The 19,607-nt window shown below is 36.7% G+C and overlaps 1 protein-coding gene across 6 annotated transcripts in view; it reads right to left on the bottom strand.

Annotated features, from left to right (window-relative positions):
* FANCC (FA complementation group C) overlaps positions 1-19,607 on the bottom strand; it is a 272,119-nt gene that overhangs the window by 58,534 nt on the left and 193,978 nt on the right. For 5 of the 6 annotated variants that reach the window (XM_041735278.1, XM_041735303.1, XM_041735299.1 and 2 more), the window contains exon 7: positions 11,444-11,608. The exons of the other annotated variant lie outside the window; for it this stretch is intronic. In XM_041735278.1, coding sequence (XP_041591212.1) covers positions 11,444-11,608 — 165 coding nt within the window. The remainder of the gene's footprint in view (positions 1-11,443; positions 11,609-19,607) is intronic. 6 annotated transcript variants of the gene reach the window in all.

The following is a 19,607-nucleotide window of genomic DNA, read 5'->3' as shown; positions in this document are numbered from 1 at the left end:
CTTCATCCAAACACAAAATATGCATTCTTCTTAAATGCACATGGAATATTCACCAAGACAGACCACATTCGAAAACATAAAACACACGTTTATGAAGTGCCTGGGTGGGTTCAGTAGGTTAAGCACCCGACTCTTGATTTCAGCTCAGATCATGATCTCAGGGTTGTGAGATGGAGTCCCACAGCTCTGCACTCAGCATGAAGTCTGCTTGGGATTCTCTCTGTCTCTCTCCCTCTGTCCCTCCCTTCCTCCCTTTCTTCCCTCCCTCCCTCCCTCTCTCTCAAAAAAAAAAAAAAACCCAAATAATGAATAAAACACCCTCTCACAACTTTAAATAAATAGAAATTATACAATGTCTGATCCCAGATCACAATTCAATTATAAACTAGAAATCAATAACAGAAAGATAACTTGAAAATCCCAAATTATGAAGAGATTCAACAACACACTTCCAAGTAACACATGGATGAAGTAAGAAACCTGAAGAGAAATTTAAAATTATTTTGGGGTAGGCCAAGTGGCTCAGTGGTTTAGTGTTGCCTTCAGCCCAGGGCATGATCCTGGAGACCCGGGATCGAGTCCCACGTCAGGCTGCCTACATGGAGCCTGCTTCTCCCTCTGCCTGTGTTTCTGCCTCTCTCTCTCATGAATAAATAAATAAAATCTTTTAAAAAAATAAAATTATTTAGAATTTAATGAAAATGAAAACAATTTATCAATATTTGTGGGATGCAACAAAAGTAGTGCTTAGAGTAAAATTTATAGCACTAAATACATACTTAGAAAATAAGCAATATTTAAGATCAATAACCTAAGCTTCCACTTAAGGGAGGGAGGGGGGGGGATATATATTCATTCATTCATTCATTTTTGAAGTATTTAGAAAAAGAAGAGCAAATTAAATCCAAAGTAAACAGAAGAAAAGAAATACTAAGAATTAAAACAGAAATCAGTGAAATAAAAAACAGGAAATCAATGAAACCATAAGCTGGTTCTTGGAACTGATCAATAAAATCTATTAAGTCTCTATCCAGATTAGAGCATCTCTTTCTGGTCATGGGTGCTATAAACTGTCCTGTATTAGGGCCACCTTTTTGCATCAAAGATGTCTCAAGAATTCTTTCTTGAGAATCTTTCTTTCACTGGCTCTGATCTCACCTCATCAAAACTCACCTATATTCCAAAACTACATCAAGATGATATGTCCATTGAGAATCATCTAGGGTGAAACTTACTTAGGTCATGATTGATATTCTTGACTCAGTCTGCTCATACAGCCACTCTGCACTGAGCAAAATGACTAGAAGGAAGAACTCACCAGAAAAGGAAGAATCAGAAACAGTACTCTCTGCCACAGAATTACAGAATATGGATTACAATTCGATGGCAGAAAGCCAATTCAGAAGCACAATTATAAAGCTACTGGTAGCTCAGGAAAAAAGCATGAAGGATTCAAGAGACTTCATGACAGTAGAATTTAGGTCTAATCAGACCAAATTTAAAAATCAATTAAATGAGATGCAATCCAAACTGGAGGTCCTAACGACAAGGGTTTAATGAGGTGGAAGAAAGTGAGGAACATAGAAGACAAGCTGATGGCAAGGAAGAAAGCTGAGGGAAAAAAGAGAAAAACAATTAAAAGACCATGAGAAAAGGTTAAGGGAAATAAATGATAGCCTCAGAAGGAAGAATCTACGTATAATTGGGGTACCAGAGAGCGCTGAGAGAGCCAGAGGGCCAGAAAGCATATTTGAATAAATCATAGCTGAGAACTTCCCTAATCTAGGGAGGGAAACAGGCATTCAGATCCAGGAGATAGAGAGGTCCCCCCCCCCAAATCAATAAAAATATCCCAACATTTAATAGTGAAACTTGCAAATTCCAAAGATAAAGAGAAAATACTTAAAGCAGCAAGAGACAAGAGATCCCTAACTTCTATGGGGAGAAATGTTGGATTAATAGCAGGCCTCTCCAAAGAGACCTGGCAGGCCAGAAGGGCTGGCAGGATATATTCAGAGTCCTAAATGAGAAGAACATGCAGCCAAAAACACTATACCCAGCAAGGCTCTCATTCAGAATAAGGAGAGAGAAAGAGCTTCCAAGATAGGCAGAAACTGATAGAATATGTGACCACCAAACCAGCTCTGCAAGAAAATATTAAGGGGGATCCTGTAAAAGAAAGAGGAAGCCCAAAGAAATAATCAACAAAAACAGGGACTGAATAGATATTATGATGACACTAAATTCACATCTTTCAATAGTTACTCTGAACGTGAATGGGCTAAATGATCCCATCAAAAGACACAGGTTTCAGACTGGATAAAAAAGCAAGACCCATCTATTTGCTGTCTATAAGAGACTCATCTTAGACCCAAGGACACCTCCAGCCTGAAAATGAAAGGGGTGAAGAACAATTTACCATTCAAATGGTCCTCAAAAGGAAGCTTGGGTAGCAATCCTCATATCAGATAAATTAAAGTTTATCCCAAAGACTGTAGTAAGAGATGAAGAGGGACACTAAATCATACTTAAAGGGTCTATCCAACAATATCCAACAATATTCGCATAAATATGAATATTTATGCCCCTAATGTGGGAGCTACCAAGTCAATCAATAACCAAAGTAAAGACATACTTAGATAATAATACACTAATAGTAAGAGACTTCAACATGACACTTTCTGCAAATGACAGATATCTAGGCACATCACCAAAGAAACAAGGGCTTTAAATGATACACTGCACTAGATAAATTTCATAGATATATACAGAACTTTCCATCCAAATGGAATTGAATACACATTCTTCTCAAGTGCACATGGAACTTTCTCCAGAATAGACCACATACTGGGTCACAAATCAGGTCTCAACCGATACCAAAAGATTGGGATTACCCCCTGCATATTTCCAGACCACAATGCTTTGAAACGAGAACTCAATCACAAGAAATTTGGAAGAAACTCAATTATGTGGATGTCAAAGAGCATCCTACTAAAAGATGAATAGGTCAACCAGGAAATTAGAGAAGAATTAAAAAGATTCATGGAAACTAATGAAAATGAAGACACAACAATTCAAAATCTTTGGGCAGCAAAAGCAGTCCTAAGAGGGAAATATATCGCAATACAAGCCTCTCTCAAAAAATTGGAAAAAAACTCAAATACACAAGCTAACCTCGCACCTAAAGGACGTGGTGAAAGAAGAGCAAATAAAACCTACACCAAGCAGAAGAAGAGAGATAATAAAGATTTGAGCAGAACTCAAAGAAATAGAGACCAGAAGAACTGTAGAACAGATCAACAAAACCAGGAGTTAGTTCTTTGAAAGAATTAGTAAGATAGATAAACCATTAGCCAGCCTTATTAAAAATAAAAAAGACTCAAATTAATAAAATCATGAATGAAACAGGAGAGATCACAACCAATACTAAGGAAATACAAACGATTTTAAAAACGTATTATGAAAAAAATGTATAATGAGCAGCTATACGCCAATAAATTAGGCAATCTAGAGGAAATGGATGCATTTCTGGAAAACCACAAATGACCAAAACTGGAACAGGAAGAAATAGAAAACGTGAACAGGCCAATAGCCAGCAAGGAAATTGAAGGAGCCATCAAAAACCTCCCAAGACATAAAAGTCCAGGGCCAGATGGCTTCCCATGGAAATTCTATCAAACATTTAAGGAAGAAACAATACCTATTCTACTAAAGCTGTTCCAAAGGATACAAAGGAACAGAATACTTCCAAACTCGTTTTATAATACTTCCAGCATCACTTTAATTCCAAAACCAGACAAGACCCCATCAAAAAGGAGAATTATAGACAAATATCCCTGATGAACATAGATGCAAAAAATCTCAACAAGATACTAGACAATAGGATCCAACAGTACAGTAAGAAGACTATTCACCACGAACAAGTGGGATTTATCCCCAGGATGCAAGGTTGGTTCAACACTTGTAAAACAATCAACATGATAGATCACATCAACAAGAAAAAAAACAAGAACTACATGATCCTCTCAACAGATGGAGAGAAAGCATATGACAAAATACAGCATCCATTCCTGATTAAAACTCTTTAGAGTTTAGGGAATTCTACTGTTCCTCACTGTCTTAAAAAGCCATCTATGAGGGATCCCTGGGTGGCGCAGCGGTTTAGCGCCTGCCTTTGGCCCAGGGCACGATCCTGGAGACCCGGGATCGAATCCCACGTTGGGCTCCCGGTGCATGGAGCCTGCTTCTCCCTCTGCCTGTGTCTCTGCCTCTCTCTCTCTCTCTCTGTGTGACTATCGTAAATAAAATAAAAAAAAAAAAAAGCCATCTATGAAAAGCCCACAGCAAATATCATTCTCAATGGAGAAACACTGGGAGCCTTTCCCCTAAGATCAGGAACATGACAGGGATGTCCACTCTCACCACTGCTATTCAACATAGTACTAGAAGCCCTAGCCTCAGCAATAAGACAACAAAAAGAAATAAAAAGCATTCAAATTGGCAAAGAAGAAGTCAAAGTCTCCCTCTTTGCATATGACATGATACTGTACATTGAAAACCCAAAAGACTCCACCCCAAGATTACTAGAACTCATACAGCAATTCGGCAGTGTGGCAGGATACAAAATCAATGCCCAGAAATCAGTGGCATTTCTATACACTAACAATGAAACTGAAAAAAGAGAAATTAAGGAGTCAATCCATTTACAATTGCACCTAAAAGCATAAGATACCTAGGAATAAACCTAACCAAAGAGGTAAAGGATTTATACCCTAAAAACTACAGAACACTTCTGAAAGAAATTGAGGAAGACACATATTCCATACTCATGGATTGGAAGAATTAATATTATGAAAATGTCAATGCTACCCAGGGCAATTTACACGTTTAATGCAATCCCTATCAAAATACCATGGACTTTCTTCAAAGAGTTGGAACAAATCATCTTAAGATTTGTGTGGAATCAGAAAGGACCCCAAACAGCCAGGGAATGTTGAAAAACAAAACCTAAGCCAGGGGCATCACAATGCCAGATTTCAAGTTGTACTACAAAGCTGTGATCATCAGGACAGTGAATGTGGTACTGGCACAAAAACAGACACATAGATCAATGGAACAGAATAGAGAATCCAGAAGTGGACCCTCAACTCTATGGTCAACTAATATTTGACAAGGCAGGGAAGACTATCCACTGGAAAAAGGACAGTCTCTTCAATAAATGATGCTGGGAAAATTGGACATCCACATGCAGAAGAATGAAACTAGACCATTCTCTTACACCATACACAGAGATAAACTCAAAATGGATGAAAGATCTAAATGTGAGATAAGAATCCATCAAAATCCTAGAGGAGAACACAGGCAACACCCTTTTTGAACTTGGCCACAGCAACCTATAAAGGCAAGGGAAACAAAAGCAAAAATGAACTATTGGGACTTCATCAAGATAAAAAGCTTCTGCACAGCAAAAGAAACAGTCAACAAAACTAAAAGACAACTTACAGAATGGGAGAAGATATTTGCAAATGACATATCAGATAAAGGGCTAGTATCCAAGGGCAAGTATCAGATAAAGATACTAGTATCTAGTATCCAAGATCTATTTATTAAACTCAACAGCAAAGAAACAAACAATGCAATCATGAAAATGGTCAAAAGACATGAACAGGAATTTCACCAAAAAAGACCTACACATGGCCAACAAGCACATGAGAAAATGCTCTGCATCACTTGCCATCAGGGAAATACAAATCAAAGCCACAATGAGGGCAGCCCGGGTGGCTCAGCAGTTTAGCGCCGCCTTCAGCCCAGGGCGTGATCCTGGAGACCCGGGATAAAGTCCCACGTTGGGCTCCCTGCATGGAGCCTGCTTCTCCCTCTGCCTGTGTCTCTGCCTCTCTCTGTGTGTGTGTCTCTCATGAATAAATAAATAAAATCTTTAAAAAAAAATAGTGCAAGGGATTATAGGGGAAAGGGAGAGAAAACGAGTAGGAAAATTCAGAGGGGGTGATAGAACATGAGCAACTCTGAACACTGGGAAACAAACAAGGGGTAGTGGAAGGAGAGGTGGGTGGGGGGATGGGGTGACTGGGTGATGGGCACTGAGGGGGGTCACTTAATGGGATGAGCATTGGGTGTTATACTGTATGTTGGCAAATCGAACTCCAATAAAAAATATACAAAAAATAAATTGTTATCCTGAATTCAAAAAAAAAGTCTCTATCCAGGTTAACATGAAAAGAGAGAACAGAAATTACTAATGTCAGAAATGAAAGAGTAGATATCACTACAGATCCTATGGGCATTTAGAGGCTAAGAAAGGAACTCTATGAACAACTCCATGCCAATAAACTTGATAACCTAAATGAAATGGAGTACTTCCTTGAAAGATACATTCTAATAGAACACACATAAGAAACAGACTGAGTAGATATATACCTAATAAAGAAATTAAATGAACATTAATAACCTTTCAAAAAAGAAAGCATCAAGTCCTGCTGGAATTCTACTAAACATTCAAGGGAGAAATTATACCAATTCTCTCCAATCTCTTTCAGAGGAGAACAACAGAGGAAATACTTCCTTATTCATTTTCTGAGGCCAGAAATACACTACTACCCAAAGCAGACAAATGACATTATAGGGAAAGTTAGAGACAAACAAAACAAAACAACCCCCCCCCCCAAAGAAAACCCCTTAGTGACCAGTATCTCTGATTAGCATGGAAGTAAAAATCTTCAACTAAATATTAGCAAATTGAATCCAATGGTGTATAAAAAGAATTATACATCATGACCAAGCAGAATTTGTCACAGGTATACATAGCTGGTTTAACTTCTGAAAATGTTAATATAATCAGCCACATCAACAGGCTAAAATAGAAGTCATGTGATCATATCAATAGATGCAGAAAATGTATTTGATAAAATCCAAACCAATTCAGTACAAAAACTCAGCAAATTAGAATGGAGGAAAATTTTCTCCAATTGATAAAAAAATACCTACAAAAACCCAACAAGAATTAATATTGTTGGGACACCTGGGTGGCTCAGTGGTTGAGCATCTGCCTTTGGCTCAGGCCATGATCCCGGGGTCCTGGGATCAAGTCCTGCATCAGGCTTCCCATAGGGAGCCTGCTTCTCCCTCTGCCTGTGTCTCTGCCTCTCTTGTGAATAAATAAATAAAATCTTAAAAAAATAGTTAAAATGTCAATATAACAAAAGCAATCTACAAATTCAATACAATTGTTCTCAAAATTCCAATGACAGTTTTCACAGAAATGGACCAACAATTCTAAAATTTATATGGAACCACAAAAGTCCGCAAAGAGCTAAAGTCACCTTGAGAAAGAACAAACCTGGAGTTATCATGCTCCCTGATTTCAAATTGTTTTACAAAGCTATAGTAATTAAAACAGTATAGTATTAGCATAAAAACAGTCATACAGATCAATGTAATAGAACAGACAGCCCCCAAATAAAGCTATGTATATATAGTCATTTTATGACAAAGGAGCCGAAAATATAAAATGGGGAGAGGACAGTCTCTTCAATAACTGAACCTAGGAAAGAACTAGAAAAATAATACTAAAATTTGTATGGAAACACAAAAGACCCTGAATAGCCAAACCAATTATGAGAAAGAACAACAAAGCTAGAGATATCACCATCTCAGATTTTTTTTTTTAACAATCTCAGATTTCAAGATATACTATATACTATAGAGTGATCAAAACACTATAGTACTAGCACAAAAACAGACACATAGATCAATGCAACAGAATAGAGAGCCCAGACGTAAACCCATGCTTACTTATATGGTCAACTAATCTGACAAAGGAGACAAGAATATACAATAAGTAGGGCACCCTGGATGGCTCAGCGGTTTAACTCTGCCTTCAGCCCAGGGCCTGATCCTGGAGAACCAGGATGGAGTCCCACATCAGGCTCCCTGCATGGAGCCTGCTTCTCCCTCTGCCTGTGTCTCTGCCTCTCTCTCTGTGTGTCTCATGAATACACAAATAAAATCTTAAAAAAAAAAAAAAGAGTATACAATAAGTAAAGGACAGTCTCTTCCACAAATGGTGCTGAGAAAACTGGACTGTTGTATGAAGAATTAAACTGGACCACCTTCTTATACCATGCACAACAATAAACTCAAAGTGGATTAAAGATCTGAGACCTAAAACCACAAAACCTATTAAAAAAAAAAGCATACTCAGTAATCTCTTGGACATCAGCCTTAGCCACATTTTTATGGATATGTCTCCAAGAGAAATAAAAGCAAAAATAAGCTATTGGGACTATACAAAAATAAAAGGCTTCTGTATAGCAAAATGAAAATACAACCTGCTGAATGGGAAAACATATTTGCAAATGATCCATCTAATAAGGGGCTAACATCTGAAATATATAAGAACTTTTACAACTTAATACACATACACACAAAAACCCCACATATAGTCCAATTAAAAAATGGGCAGAGAACCTGAATGGACATTTTTCCAAAAAAGACAGATGGCCACAGACAAGTGAAAAGATCCTCAACATCACTAATCATCAGGGAAAGGCAAATCAGAACCACAGTGAGTTATCACCTTACACCTGTCCAAATGACTAGAATCAGAAAGACAACAAATAGCAAGTGTTTGTGATGATGTGGAGCAGAGGGAATCCTTGTGCACTGTTAGTGGGAATGTATATTTGTGGAGTCACATGGAACATTAAAACTATCCTATGATCCAGCAATCCCATTTCTGGGTATATAACCAAAAGAAATGAAAACAGGATGTCAAAAGGATGTCTCTACCCCTATGTGCACTGCATCATTCACAACAGTCAAGAAATGGAAATAATCTAAGTGTACCAGTAAATGAATGGATAAAGAAGATGTGCTATATTTATACAGTGGAATATTATTCAGCCATGAGGAAGAATGAAATCCTGCAGTTTGTGACATGGATGGACCTAAGGGCATTATGTTAAGTGAAATAAGTCAGAGAGAGAAACCCAAATACTGTATGATATCACTTTATGTAGAATCCAAAAAGAGCTGAACTCACAGAAACAGAGACTAGAAAGATGGTTACCAGGAACTAGGTTGTGGTGAAATGGGGAGATGCTGGTCAAAGTCTGGAGTACAAACTTTTAATTTTAAGATGAATACATTCTGGAGATCTAATGTACAGCAGGGTGATTTTAACTGATACAGTATATATTTGAAAGATGCTAAGAGTAGATCTTAAATGTTCTTACCACATTTAAAAGGAAATGGTGATTATGTGACATGATGACAGTGTTAGCTAAGCTTTGGTGGTAATGATTTTGCAATATAAAAAGTACAAATTAACTTGTACATCTTAAACTCATACAATTTTTTAAAAGATTTTTATATATTTATTCATGAGAGACAGAGAGAGAGAGAAGCAGAGACACAGGCAGAGGGAGAAGCAGGCTCCATGTAGGGAGCCTGATGCAGGACTCGATCCTGGGACTCCAGGATCACGCCCTAGGCCGAAGTCAGGCCCTAAACCACTGAGCCACCCAGGGATCCCCCAAACTCATACAATGTAATATCTCAGTTGTATGTCAATAAAGTGGGGGAGGGAAATGTAAGTAAGTAAATATGTAAATAAATAAATATTTCCTCTTGTGTCTACATGAAACATAAGAAGTACACTTGGTTGTCTAATTTTGCAATGTTTAAACATTTTTTGAAAAGTCTAAATTTTATCTGAATTTTCAGTATAAGTATATTTAAATATACTTCAAAAATAAGCAAATATAACATATTTTTGCATATAACATATAACATATTTTTAAATTATTATAATTGATTTTTTATTCAAAAATAAATTCATTTATAATATATTTTCTTACATTTAAGAATGGATCATTGATTTATGAAGGACAATTAAAAGATTTGCTTTCTCATCTATAGCTATTCCATTGGGAAAAGATGAAACCAATACACCAGATATTTCCCTGACTCACGACCATGAGACATCTACTCCAAAGAAACTGGGCTAAAATGTAAATGAAAGCAAATATGAAGAAAGCTAATTTTCCCTTGCTTTCATACATGTTACTAACTTACTTTATTATGCCTTATTCAATAGAATGCTTTCAAATACTATTAGAGTGCTAGCTAACTGTGGTATCAACTTGAGATCATTCAGAGTCTAAACAAAAAGAATTTAATAGTTCAAACACAGATGTAATAAGTTAATATTTCATCAAGAGAATTATACTTCTGCCTTAAAACTGAACTTCTAGATGTGGCTTCCCTTAAGTGAACTGGGCAGTACATGCATATGGTAGGGAAGTAGTTAAAGTGTTGAATAACTACTTCAAATCTCATGTTTTTTCCTAGACCAATTGTGTTGACATTTGCACTCATACTACAAAAGCACTAGCAAGTAAAACTACTGTACCCAGCATGAGTCAAACAGAGAAAGTAGTCACTGTATTCTTAAGCACTATGGACAGTAATAACACTGGCAGTTTTCCACAAAAATGTGTTTGAGGAAACACATAAAATATTAATTTTACTAAATTTTATACTTGAGAATACTTTTTATAAAAAAAACTATTCTGTGAGGTGAAAAGGAAAGCATGCAAAATGCACTTCTGCTGCATAACAAATCAGGATGGTTGTCTGGAGGAAAAGCACTTGCAACTGTATGAGCTCCAAGATCAAGTAGCCACCTTTTTGTCATGGAGATTTCTTTCAAACAATGGCAAACAGTGATTATTCAGAATCGAGTATTTGGCACATACTTTCTCAAAGATTAGTGAAATGACCCTTGTACCTCAAGGAAAACATGACACCAATCTTATCAGAAATGTCTTTAGATACTGGGAAGCTGTCAAGCTCACATTGGCAGGAACAAATTTTCCAAGATTCAAATTTTTACCTAAAAACTCTAACTTATCATTGGCTACAAAATCTTGGCTACTGCAATATTCTTGTCTTTTCCAACTGTCTATCTGTGTGAGGCTGAATTTTCTTCATATACTTCAAACAAAACAACACATCGCACCAGACTGAACACAGAGACACATTATGAGAACCCAGCCAACTTATGTCAGACAATAAAAAGATGTTCAAAAATTTAAAACAATGTCACTCTTGTTAAACAATTTTCTTCTTGGAAAAGATCACTTTCATAAAAATGTGCTACTTGTGTGAACATGTTATCAGTTTGTTATTTTAAAATGAAGTAATAAATATTTTTAAAACTTGTTTTAATTTCAAACATGGAAAAATATTGATAAATACAACTCACATTAAAAAAAAAAAAAGCTCACTGGAATCCTCAATAATCTTTAAGAACATAAAGCAGTGCTGAGACCAAAGGTTTGATAACTGCATTTCCAATATACTGAAGTATTCTAAGAAAAAGAAAAACAAAGCTGGATGAGAGTAAATGGACATCACTTACAGCAGAAAGGCCTCATTCACAGCATCAAAGAACTCAGGCCAGAGCACTTCCTGTGTTTCATGTCCATGGTAGGTGAGCAGAGCTTCTACCAGTGGTTCAATATCTGGCAGAGTTACAAGTGGTATACAAATTCGTGACAGGAACCTTATTTTTTCAGGAACCATTCTATGAAATAAATAATTATTCAAATCTTAGAGCCACATGTAATTAAAGACAAAATCTTCATGCTGAAGACTGATGACAAGTTACTTGCTTTGTCGTACAAAGAGGGCTAACACCATCTATGAACCTTTCTCTTGCTCAACTTTTCAGGAAGAAATCCTTTTGTTGAAATTCCCATTTTAACATCACTTATTGTCAGGACTTTGGCATAACTATTTACAGGCACCTCCAATTTACCATGCCCAAAACAGAACTCTTGAATTCCTTCCCCAAATGTTCTTTTCCCCATTGTTACCAACCTCATTTGCTCAGGCCAAAGCCCTCAAAGGCCATCCTTGATTCCCCCTTTCTCATGCCCCTCACCTAATTCAGCACTAAATACTCAATTCATCTGACAACTTGACTTCTCTACACCCCCATCATTACCCAGTAATTCACTGTTGCCTCTGGTCTGAGTTACTGTAGGAACCTCGTAACTTTCTCCCTGCTTCTGCCCTCATCCTCAATTTTTATCATCAGAACAGTTCTAGCAACCCTTTAAAAATTCAGATCACTTGTCTGTTCAAAACTGCAATGGCTTCCAACTTCAGAGAACGAGCAAAGTCTTACACTGGCCACTGTGGACTTCCATGATGGGGCCCCTTCTATTTCTCTGGCTTCATCTCCTACTCTTTCCCTTACTCATCCTGCTTCAGCCTTATAGCCCTCCTCTGACTACTCCAGATGAGGTCCTGTTTTCTATTCTGCCTGGAAACTACAGCTAGCTCCTTCATTTTGTATAAGTCTCAGTTCAAATGTTGCCTTATGTGACAGCATCCCTGACCATCCCATTTAAATGCACTGATCAATATGGTAGCAGTGAACCACATGCTGGCAATTTAAATTTAATTTAAATGAAATAAAATGTAAAATTCCATTTATCAGTTGCAACAGCCACATAACAAATACTCAATGTGTACTTTGAGGCTAGTGGCTTACAGTATTGGACATTGCAAGTTTCCACAACTTGTCCATAACTGCAGGAAACTCTACTGGACAGCAGAACTTAACACAGAAAGTGCCCTCCCATTCCACCTATCTCTCTGTTACCTTACCTTATTTCACTGTTCTTCAGAGTACTATTCATCACCTGACCTATAATGTATTTATTAGTTCATTGTTCATTGTCTGTTTCTTCCTGCTAGGATATCAGCTTTATGAGGATAAGTACTTTTTTCTATTTTGCCCTCTGCTCCATTCCCAGGAATGGAAACAATTCCTTACACATATGACATGCTCAAGAAATATATGTTAAATGAATAAATGAACACCTAGAGATCAATAAAATGAAAGCTTGAGATGTAGACTATTATATCTTTTTCTAGTTATATCCATACTAATCATAAATCTCAAAGTTGAATCCTGTGTTTTCTGAAACAAAAATGGAACAACAGAGAACATAAAGCTGTCCCTCTTTTTTTACTGGCTGCCTATTACTGAAAAAAAAAAGTGTGTTCTGTAATTTAACAACATCTGTATTTATAGGCATTTAGGTTATTTCTAATTTCTTACCATTACAAACATGGCTGCAGTGTTATCCTTGCACATGCCTATCCAGGACTTTGTGTGAGCATTTGCATATTAAATTGCACTCTAAAAGACAACCACTTTGCTTTTCCCTAAACACCAACCCAAGTGCATAATCTTATTGGAATATATCTGACATTCTACCATTTCCATCATCTTAAAGAAGCTTCCCCTAGAACCCCCTGACCTGTTCCAATCCAGGCAGGTCACTTTTTATTCCCTCTGTACAATTACCGTCTTGGGATTCTGTCCTGGGGATTTCCTTTACTTCTCTCCTGAACCCCGTATCTTTCTCTTTCTTGGTTCACTTTTTTGTGGGAAAAGATAAATGAGAGATAAAGTATTTGAGATCTAGGATGTCTGGAAATATCTTTACTCATAAATTTTTTTTCTAACTCTCATAGAAAAAAACCCATGTTACTCTTGATACTTTGGCTGAGGATAGAAATTTTGTAATTTTCCAAAAAAATTGTGAAGGTATGGTTCTATATAGTCTTTTAGCTTCCAGTGTTGTTCTTGTGAAGGCCCATGCTACTATGAATCCTTATCGTTTATGTAAGTGCTGGTTTTACTCCCTGGAGACTTTTGGAAATCTTCTTTGAAGTTTCATACTGGTGTTGGTATGGATTCACTTTTATTCACTCTGCTGGGCACTCAGTGGAGCTTAAATCAGAAAAGTTCTCTTGGATTGTTTCTTTGATAATTTTCTATCCATTCTTTTATCCATTCTCTCTTTATAAGAACTCCAATGTTTTTGGATACTGAACTTCCTGGACACTTTTCAGTCTTTATCTTTCATCTCTTGGTCTTTCTACTTTAAATTTTGAAAGAACTGTTCAAATTTATCTTCCAATCTTTTTTTTTTTTTTTTTAAGATTTTACTTATTGAGAGAAAATGTGTGCGTGCCTGTGCGCACACACACATATGCTTGTTGGGGGTGGGGGGGGGGCAGAGTGAGAGGAAGCAGCAGATTCCCCACTGAGCAGAGAGAGCCTGCCATGGGCCTCCATCCCAGAATCCTGAGATCATGACCTCAGCTAAAGACCAAATGAGCCACCCAGGTGCCTCCTAATCCTTTCATTAGGATTTTCATTACCACTCTCTCATGATTAATTTATAAGGACTTGAATACCCTGGATGTTCTTTTTTGTTTTTAAATAGCATCCTGTTCTTTTTTAATGGATATAATATTACTTTTCATCTTTATGGAGGCACTATTATTAATTTATTTGAGATAGTCTTTTCTTTGAATAATCTTTTTTAAAAAAGATTTATTTATTCATGAGAGACACACAGAGAGAGGCAGAGACACAGGCAGAGGGAGAAGCAGGCTCCCCACAAGGAGCCTGATGTAGGACTCAATCCCAGGACCCTGGGATCATGCATGCCCTGAGACAAAGGCAGATGCTCAACCATTGAGCTACCCAGATGCCCCTGAATAATCTTTTAAATTTGTATAGCTTTTTATTTTTTGTCATGTTATATGCTTAATATGATTTCCTTAAATACCTGGGGACCATTGCTGGTCTGCTTATATATACATGTATATTTTTTGAGCCAGGTACAATATACTTTATTGAAGATACATCACAAGATAGGGCTCCCTGGGCCCTTCTTCTTCAGGGGGTCAAAACTGTAGAGATCAGGAGATTCTCAGTATGTTGAGGAAAGTTTAAAGTTTAAATATTACTGAGAATACTAAAGAGCTTCTGTTTATGAGGATGGAGCTATCATTATTTATGATGTTTGAAATTAAAGCAAAGACATCTAAAAGTATTTATTAATTCACTAAAAGTAACAATGGTAAATTCATTAGATGTTAACATGAATAACATTTTTTGGTAAGCATAACTATATTTTACAGGACAAAAAAATAGTGAGTAGTACTCATTTAAATGTTTGTAAACCTTACTATATGACCTGAAAGAAGATAACTGGATTCTTGTACACATTTCTGTATTCAATCTGTTGCACTATGTTTTGACTGGAGTATATGAAGACAACCTAGTCTAGTCCCACACAGATACAGTTTTTAAAGGCAGGAGTATTTTAATACCATCTTCATATAATTGTGTATCTTTTGACACTAGACGAACACTCATCAAGCATTGCCTATCCCTGCTACTACAAGCCTGGCTAGGAACACAGGTGCAGCTGCTCATCATGGTCCAAAGGAGTAGTGATGGGTAGTCTCTACTGATATGTGGTAATAGCTGAAAATTTACTGGCCAAGCCATCCCCTAAAAGCTGCAAGTCTTCAAACAGACTCGATAATTCAAAACAGTTACATCAAATAGTCTGTCAGTAAAATTTTTGTCCAGGTTAAAAAGGTGGTTTCCTGGCTTTTCCTACTTCATCATCTTCCCCAATATCCCCTTCTGATCTCTTGCGTTAAAAAGGAAAACCAAAACCAAAAAACCCACCTTCTTACTTTCTACTTCTCTGTCCTTTTGTACTTTATCCTGGAAGAACTATTTGGCTCAATCTTTAAAGTCATTAGTTGCTATTCAGCTGTATCTCCTATAGCCTTTTATTCATTTTTTCCCCTAAGTCCCCTTTTAAAAAATATAACCAACTTATTCCTGGTTTCTCTTGCTATTCTTAGGACAATTAATTATCCCTTTAAAACAAAAACACTTGCTTGTCCTACATAACACATTTAATTAGTGTATTTGCATCTTCTGCTTTGTTGCATTTAGTTCATTTTTTCTCATGGTGTTGGTTTTCCATGAATATCTGTGATTTTTGTTTGCTCTTTCTGGAATTTGGGATTCCCCACTAGCTTCACCATGAATGCTTTTTACTATAGCCTCCTCTGGTACTTGTGGGGAAGGTCAGGATGCAGTGCTGGTTGGGGTTGCCAATAAATTGCATTCTGTGCATTGGAGTACCCCTAGAACTGCGTAATAGCCATTTGGTGTTTACTTCTCCAAATCTTCCTCCCTCCTTCCTATAAGAAACAGGACATTTCTGTTGTCTCTTGTTTGTTTTTTTTTTTTTAAGATTTTATTTATTTATTCATCTCACACACACACACACACACACACACACACACACACACACACACAGGCAGAGACACAGGCAGAGGGAGAAGAAATCCCGGGTCTCGAGGATCAGGCTCTGGACTGAAGGCGCCGCTAAACCGCTGAGCCACCTGGGCTGCCCTGTTGTCTCTTGTTTGAAGGCAGTGGATATGGAGGAATATATGAGGACCTGGCCCTTAGCCAACTTCTATGAATTGCAATAGTCCAACAAGCTGTCTTGTTGGTGGCCAGGTACCTTCCTGCTCCACCCCAACATTATTTGTACCTTTGCAGTAGTCCTCTCTTGCAAGCTTTTTGGGCTGTGATATTTTCCTTCAAAAATATCTCACTATCTGCCATTTGAAGCCTTTCCTATAATTTGTGGTCATCAAATGCTCGTTTTACAGTATTATATACTTGTTAAAATTACCCCATCATTTCTAGGAGTTGGAATATAAAGAGAATGCTAAGGCCATGCATGAACTTCATTCATCACCTGATTTAGTCTCTTCCATATTTTCATCTTATTCTCTCCTGATTAGATTATGAGAGCCACTATTCTTCATAATCTTGCACTTCATTTTTTTTTAAGATTTTCTTTTTAATTTGAGAGAGACAGCACGAGTGTGAATGGGGGGAGGAGCAGAGGGAGAGAATCCTCAAGCAGACTCTCTGCTGAGCGTAGAGCCCAATAATGCGGGGCTTGACCCCGCGACCCATGAGATCATGAAATCATGACCTGAGCAGAAACCAAGAGTCAGATGCCTAACCAAGTGAGGCATCCAAGGTCTTGCACTTTAATCTTCAAGATCTGGCAAAGTAGTCTACACCAGAGCTACTCCAAAAATATGGTCCTCAGAATCACCAGAATGAGTAGAGCCAAGAAATTTGCTTATTAAATCTTAGCATGAGATAATCCTTATGCACACTGAAGCCTGAGAAATGCTGCTCTATACTACTTCTTCAGTAGCAGCCCACAGAATAAAATATCAATGTTTAGTAATAATCTGAACACTTTAAGGAGACCTGTAGAACTGATTTAAGATTTATTTTTGTTAGTTAATTCCTATAAATTTTCAATTGAGCTGTATTATTTTCTTGATAATGAACAGTTAAATTCTCAGAGATAAATTTTTGTCAAAACTACAAAATGATTTCTTCTTATGAGTGAACAGTTTGTCTCTTCTCCTCAAATAATCACCTTTTCTAAAATTCACTTCTTGTTCTGTACCACTTTCCAAAATGACTGAGGTCTCTTCAACAACAGTATCTTCCACAATGCTCTACCACCTTTCTCTAACCTACATCAAGGTGGTTTTAGATCTAAAAATAATTCATGTGTTTAAAAGTCCATCATCTAAGTTTAATGAAAAGATATATTTAGCTTGAGTTGTAAATATCTTAAATTTTTGGAATTTATGAACTTACTGGGTAGGATAGGAGAAAGGGAGAGTTGTTAACATTGTGTGTTTAAATGTTTTTTTCTGGTATATTTTGTACAGAATCTAGCAGAATATTTGGCATAAAGTAAGGGCTCTGCAAATGTTTGAGAAATGGAAAAATAGTTATGTATACTCACAATAAATCCAGAACTCTGAAATAAAGAAGCAGAGAGGTGGTAATCTTACCTTCAGCAATCCTCCTCCCTAAAAGACCTGTAAGTGAAGCTTTTCTCTCATTATCTTAAAATTCTTACCATTCTCTTATTACCTTAAAAGAGAGGAGTCAAAGACTATCACTATCACTGGCTATTAGGTGTGTGGAAAAGCCAACCCTGGCACCAAGGGCATTTATCAAGCACTGAAGTTTATGGGCTGCAGAGTATATCTCCCAATTAAGGCTGAAAAGAGAATTTTCCTGAAAAATTCTAAAGACTCATATCAATTTAGGTAACTCTTTAGGTAGGCATTTCTACCAAAATGCAGGCAAGGTCAACTGATGATCTTCTGAAGGGCTTCAAAGTACCTTTTTGGTCTGAAGCTTGCCAGAGTGTGGAGATCCAACTTCAACCAGAGTTACACAACACTTTCCAAACTGGATTACACTAAGCATTATGTCTTGATTGATTGCCAGAGCAGCACTTCCAAATGATTTTTGCACAAGAATTGAACTGCAGAAGGCTCAACAGTAACCATATACTGCTGGAAACATCATTCCCATGTGGCTATACTGAAGCTTCCATATCATCTGCAACAAACCATAGAACTACAAGATAAACTGATGATGCTCTCAAAGTCCAAAATGTCATTCCCTCTATACAGACAGTTTATAGCTAAGAACAGAAGAGAATTTAAACACTCTGTCACTGAGTTGTTGATTTTAGTTGGTGGCAAGTGAAACTGTATTTAAATGCTATGACAAGACCATTTATAAGGCCTCTAAAAATAATGCAAAAGGAAACCAAATATATTTTCCTATTTTTTGTTCCTCTGACATTTTATGTAGAAATTAATTTCTACACTTTCTACAAGACTTTTGAGTCTTTTGAAATGAACTTTAAACATTTAAAAGTAGCAAAAAGTAAAAAAAAAATGTACAGATGCCCTCTATAAAAAAAAAAGAGAGAGAAAAATAGAATTGCACTGTTTATATGGTGTTTACGTTTGAGAGGCTCTTGGTGGCTTGAATATTTCAAGTCTTCCTCAGGGAAGGAAAGTAATGATAAAATTTAAGTCTCATAAATAATGGGAATATCTACATTCATGTATACCAGAAAGTAGTTTCCCCACTATACTCAATTCTTATTCAAGTTTTTTTACTTTTAAACCTTAAAAATGTACAAATAACTTCAGATAAATATAGTAGGGGAAATTTATATATTATGATGCTGCATACTGTAGTTATTATTATAACTTATAACAGCAACAACTATACTGGCTCTAGCATGTTTGGCTGCTCCTACAAATATTATCATGATGCCATTCTACTACCTGATTTCATGAAATCAGTTTCTATTTGAGACCACAGAACACACTTATTTTGACTTATATTTCACTAGAGAACTGTACACGTGGAGTTCTGAGTCTCACATAAGCTTTAAGGGATCCAGGTTCTCTTACGGATGGAGAACAGAACTTCCTGATTTAAGAACTTTCCTTCTTAAAAGAGGACTTTAAAAGCTAATAAGAGACTCAAAAAGGCTGCTGAGCATCAAATTGCTTTTTAAATTCAATCTTCTGATAGGTGTAAATGAACTTAATTCAAGAGATCAAATTTCTCTAAAAATGCAACACATTCAAAAAAATACCTGCAAGACATTTGTTGAATTCTAAAATTGATTCTAAACATTAAGAGTCCATAGTCAACATTATTCAACAGAGCAAATTAGGGATGTATCAGACATGTCAATGTCCAGAGGACATTCGACTAGCACAAGCATTTCATACTCTTGGTAAATTCAATTAAGAATTTT

Source organism: Vulpes lagopus, chromosome 2, assembly GCF_018345385.1.
Source record: "Vulpes lagopus strain Blue_001 chromosome 2, ASM1834538v1, whole genome shotgun sequence".
Classification (NCBI taxonomy): Eukaryota; Metazoa; Chordata; class Mammalia; order Carnivora; family Canidae; genus Vulpes; species Vulpes lagopus.
The sequence above is the reverse complement of the archived record's forward strand: the minus strand, read 5'-3'. Positions and strand labels throughout refer to the sequence as shown.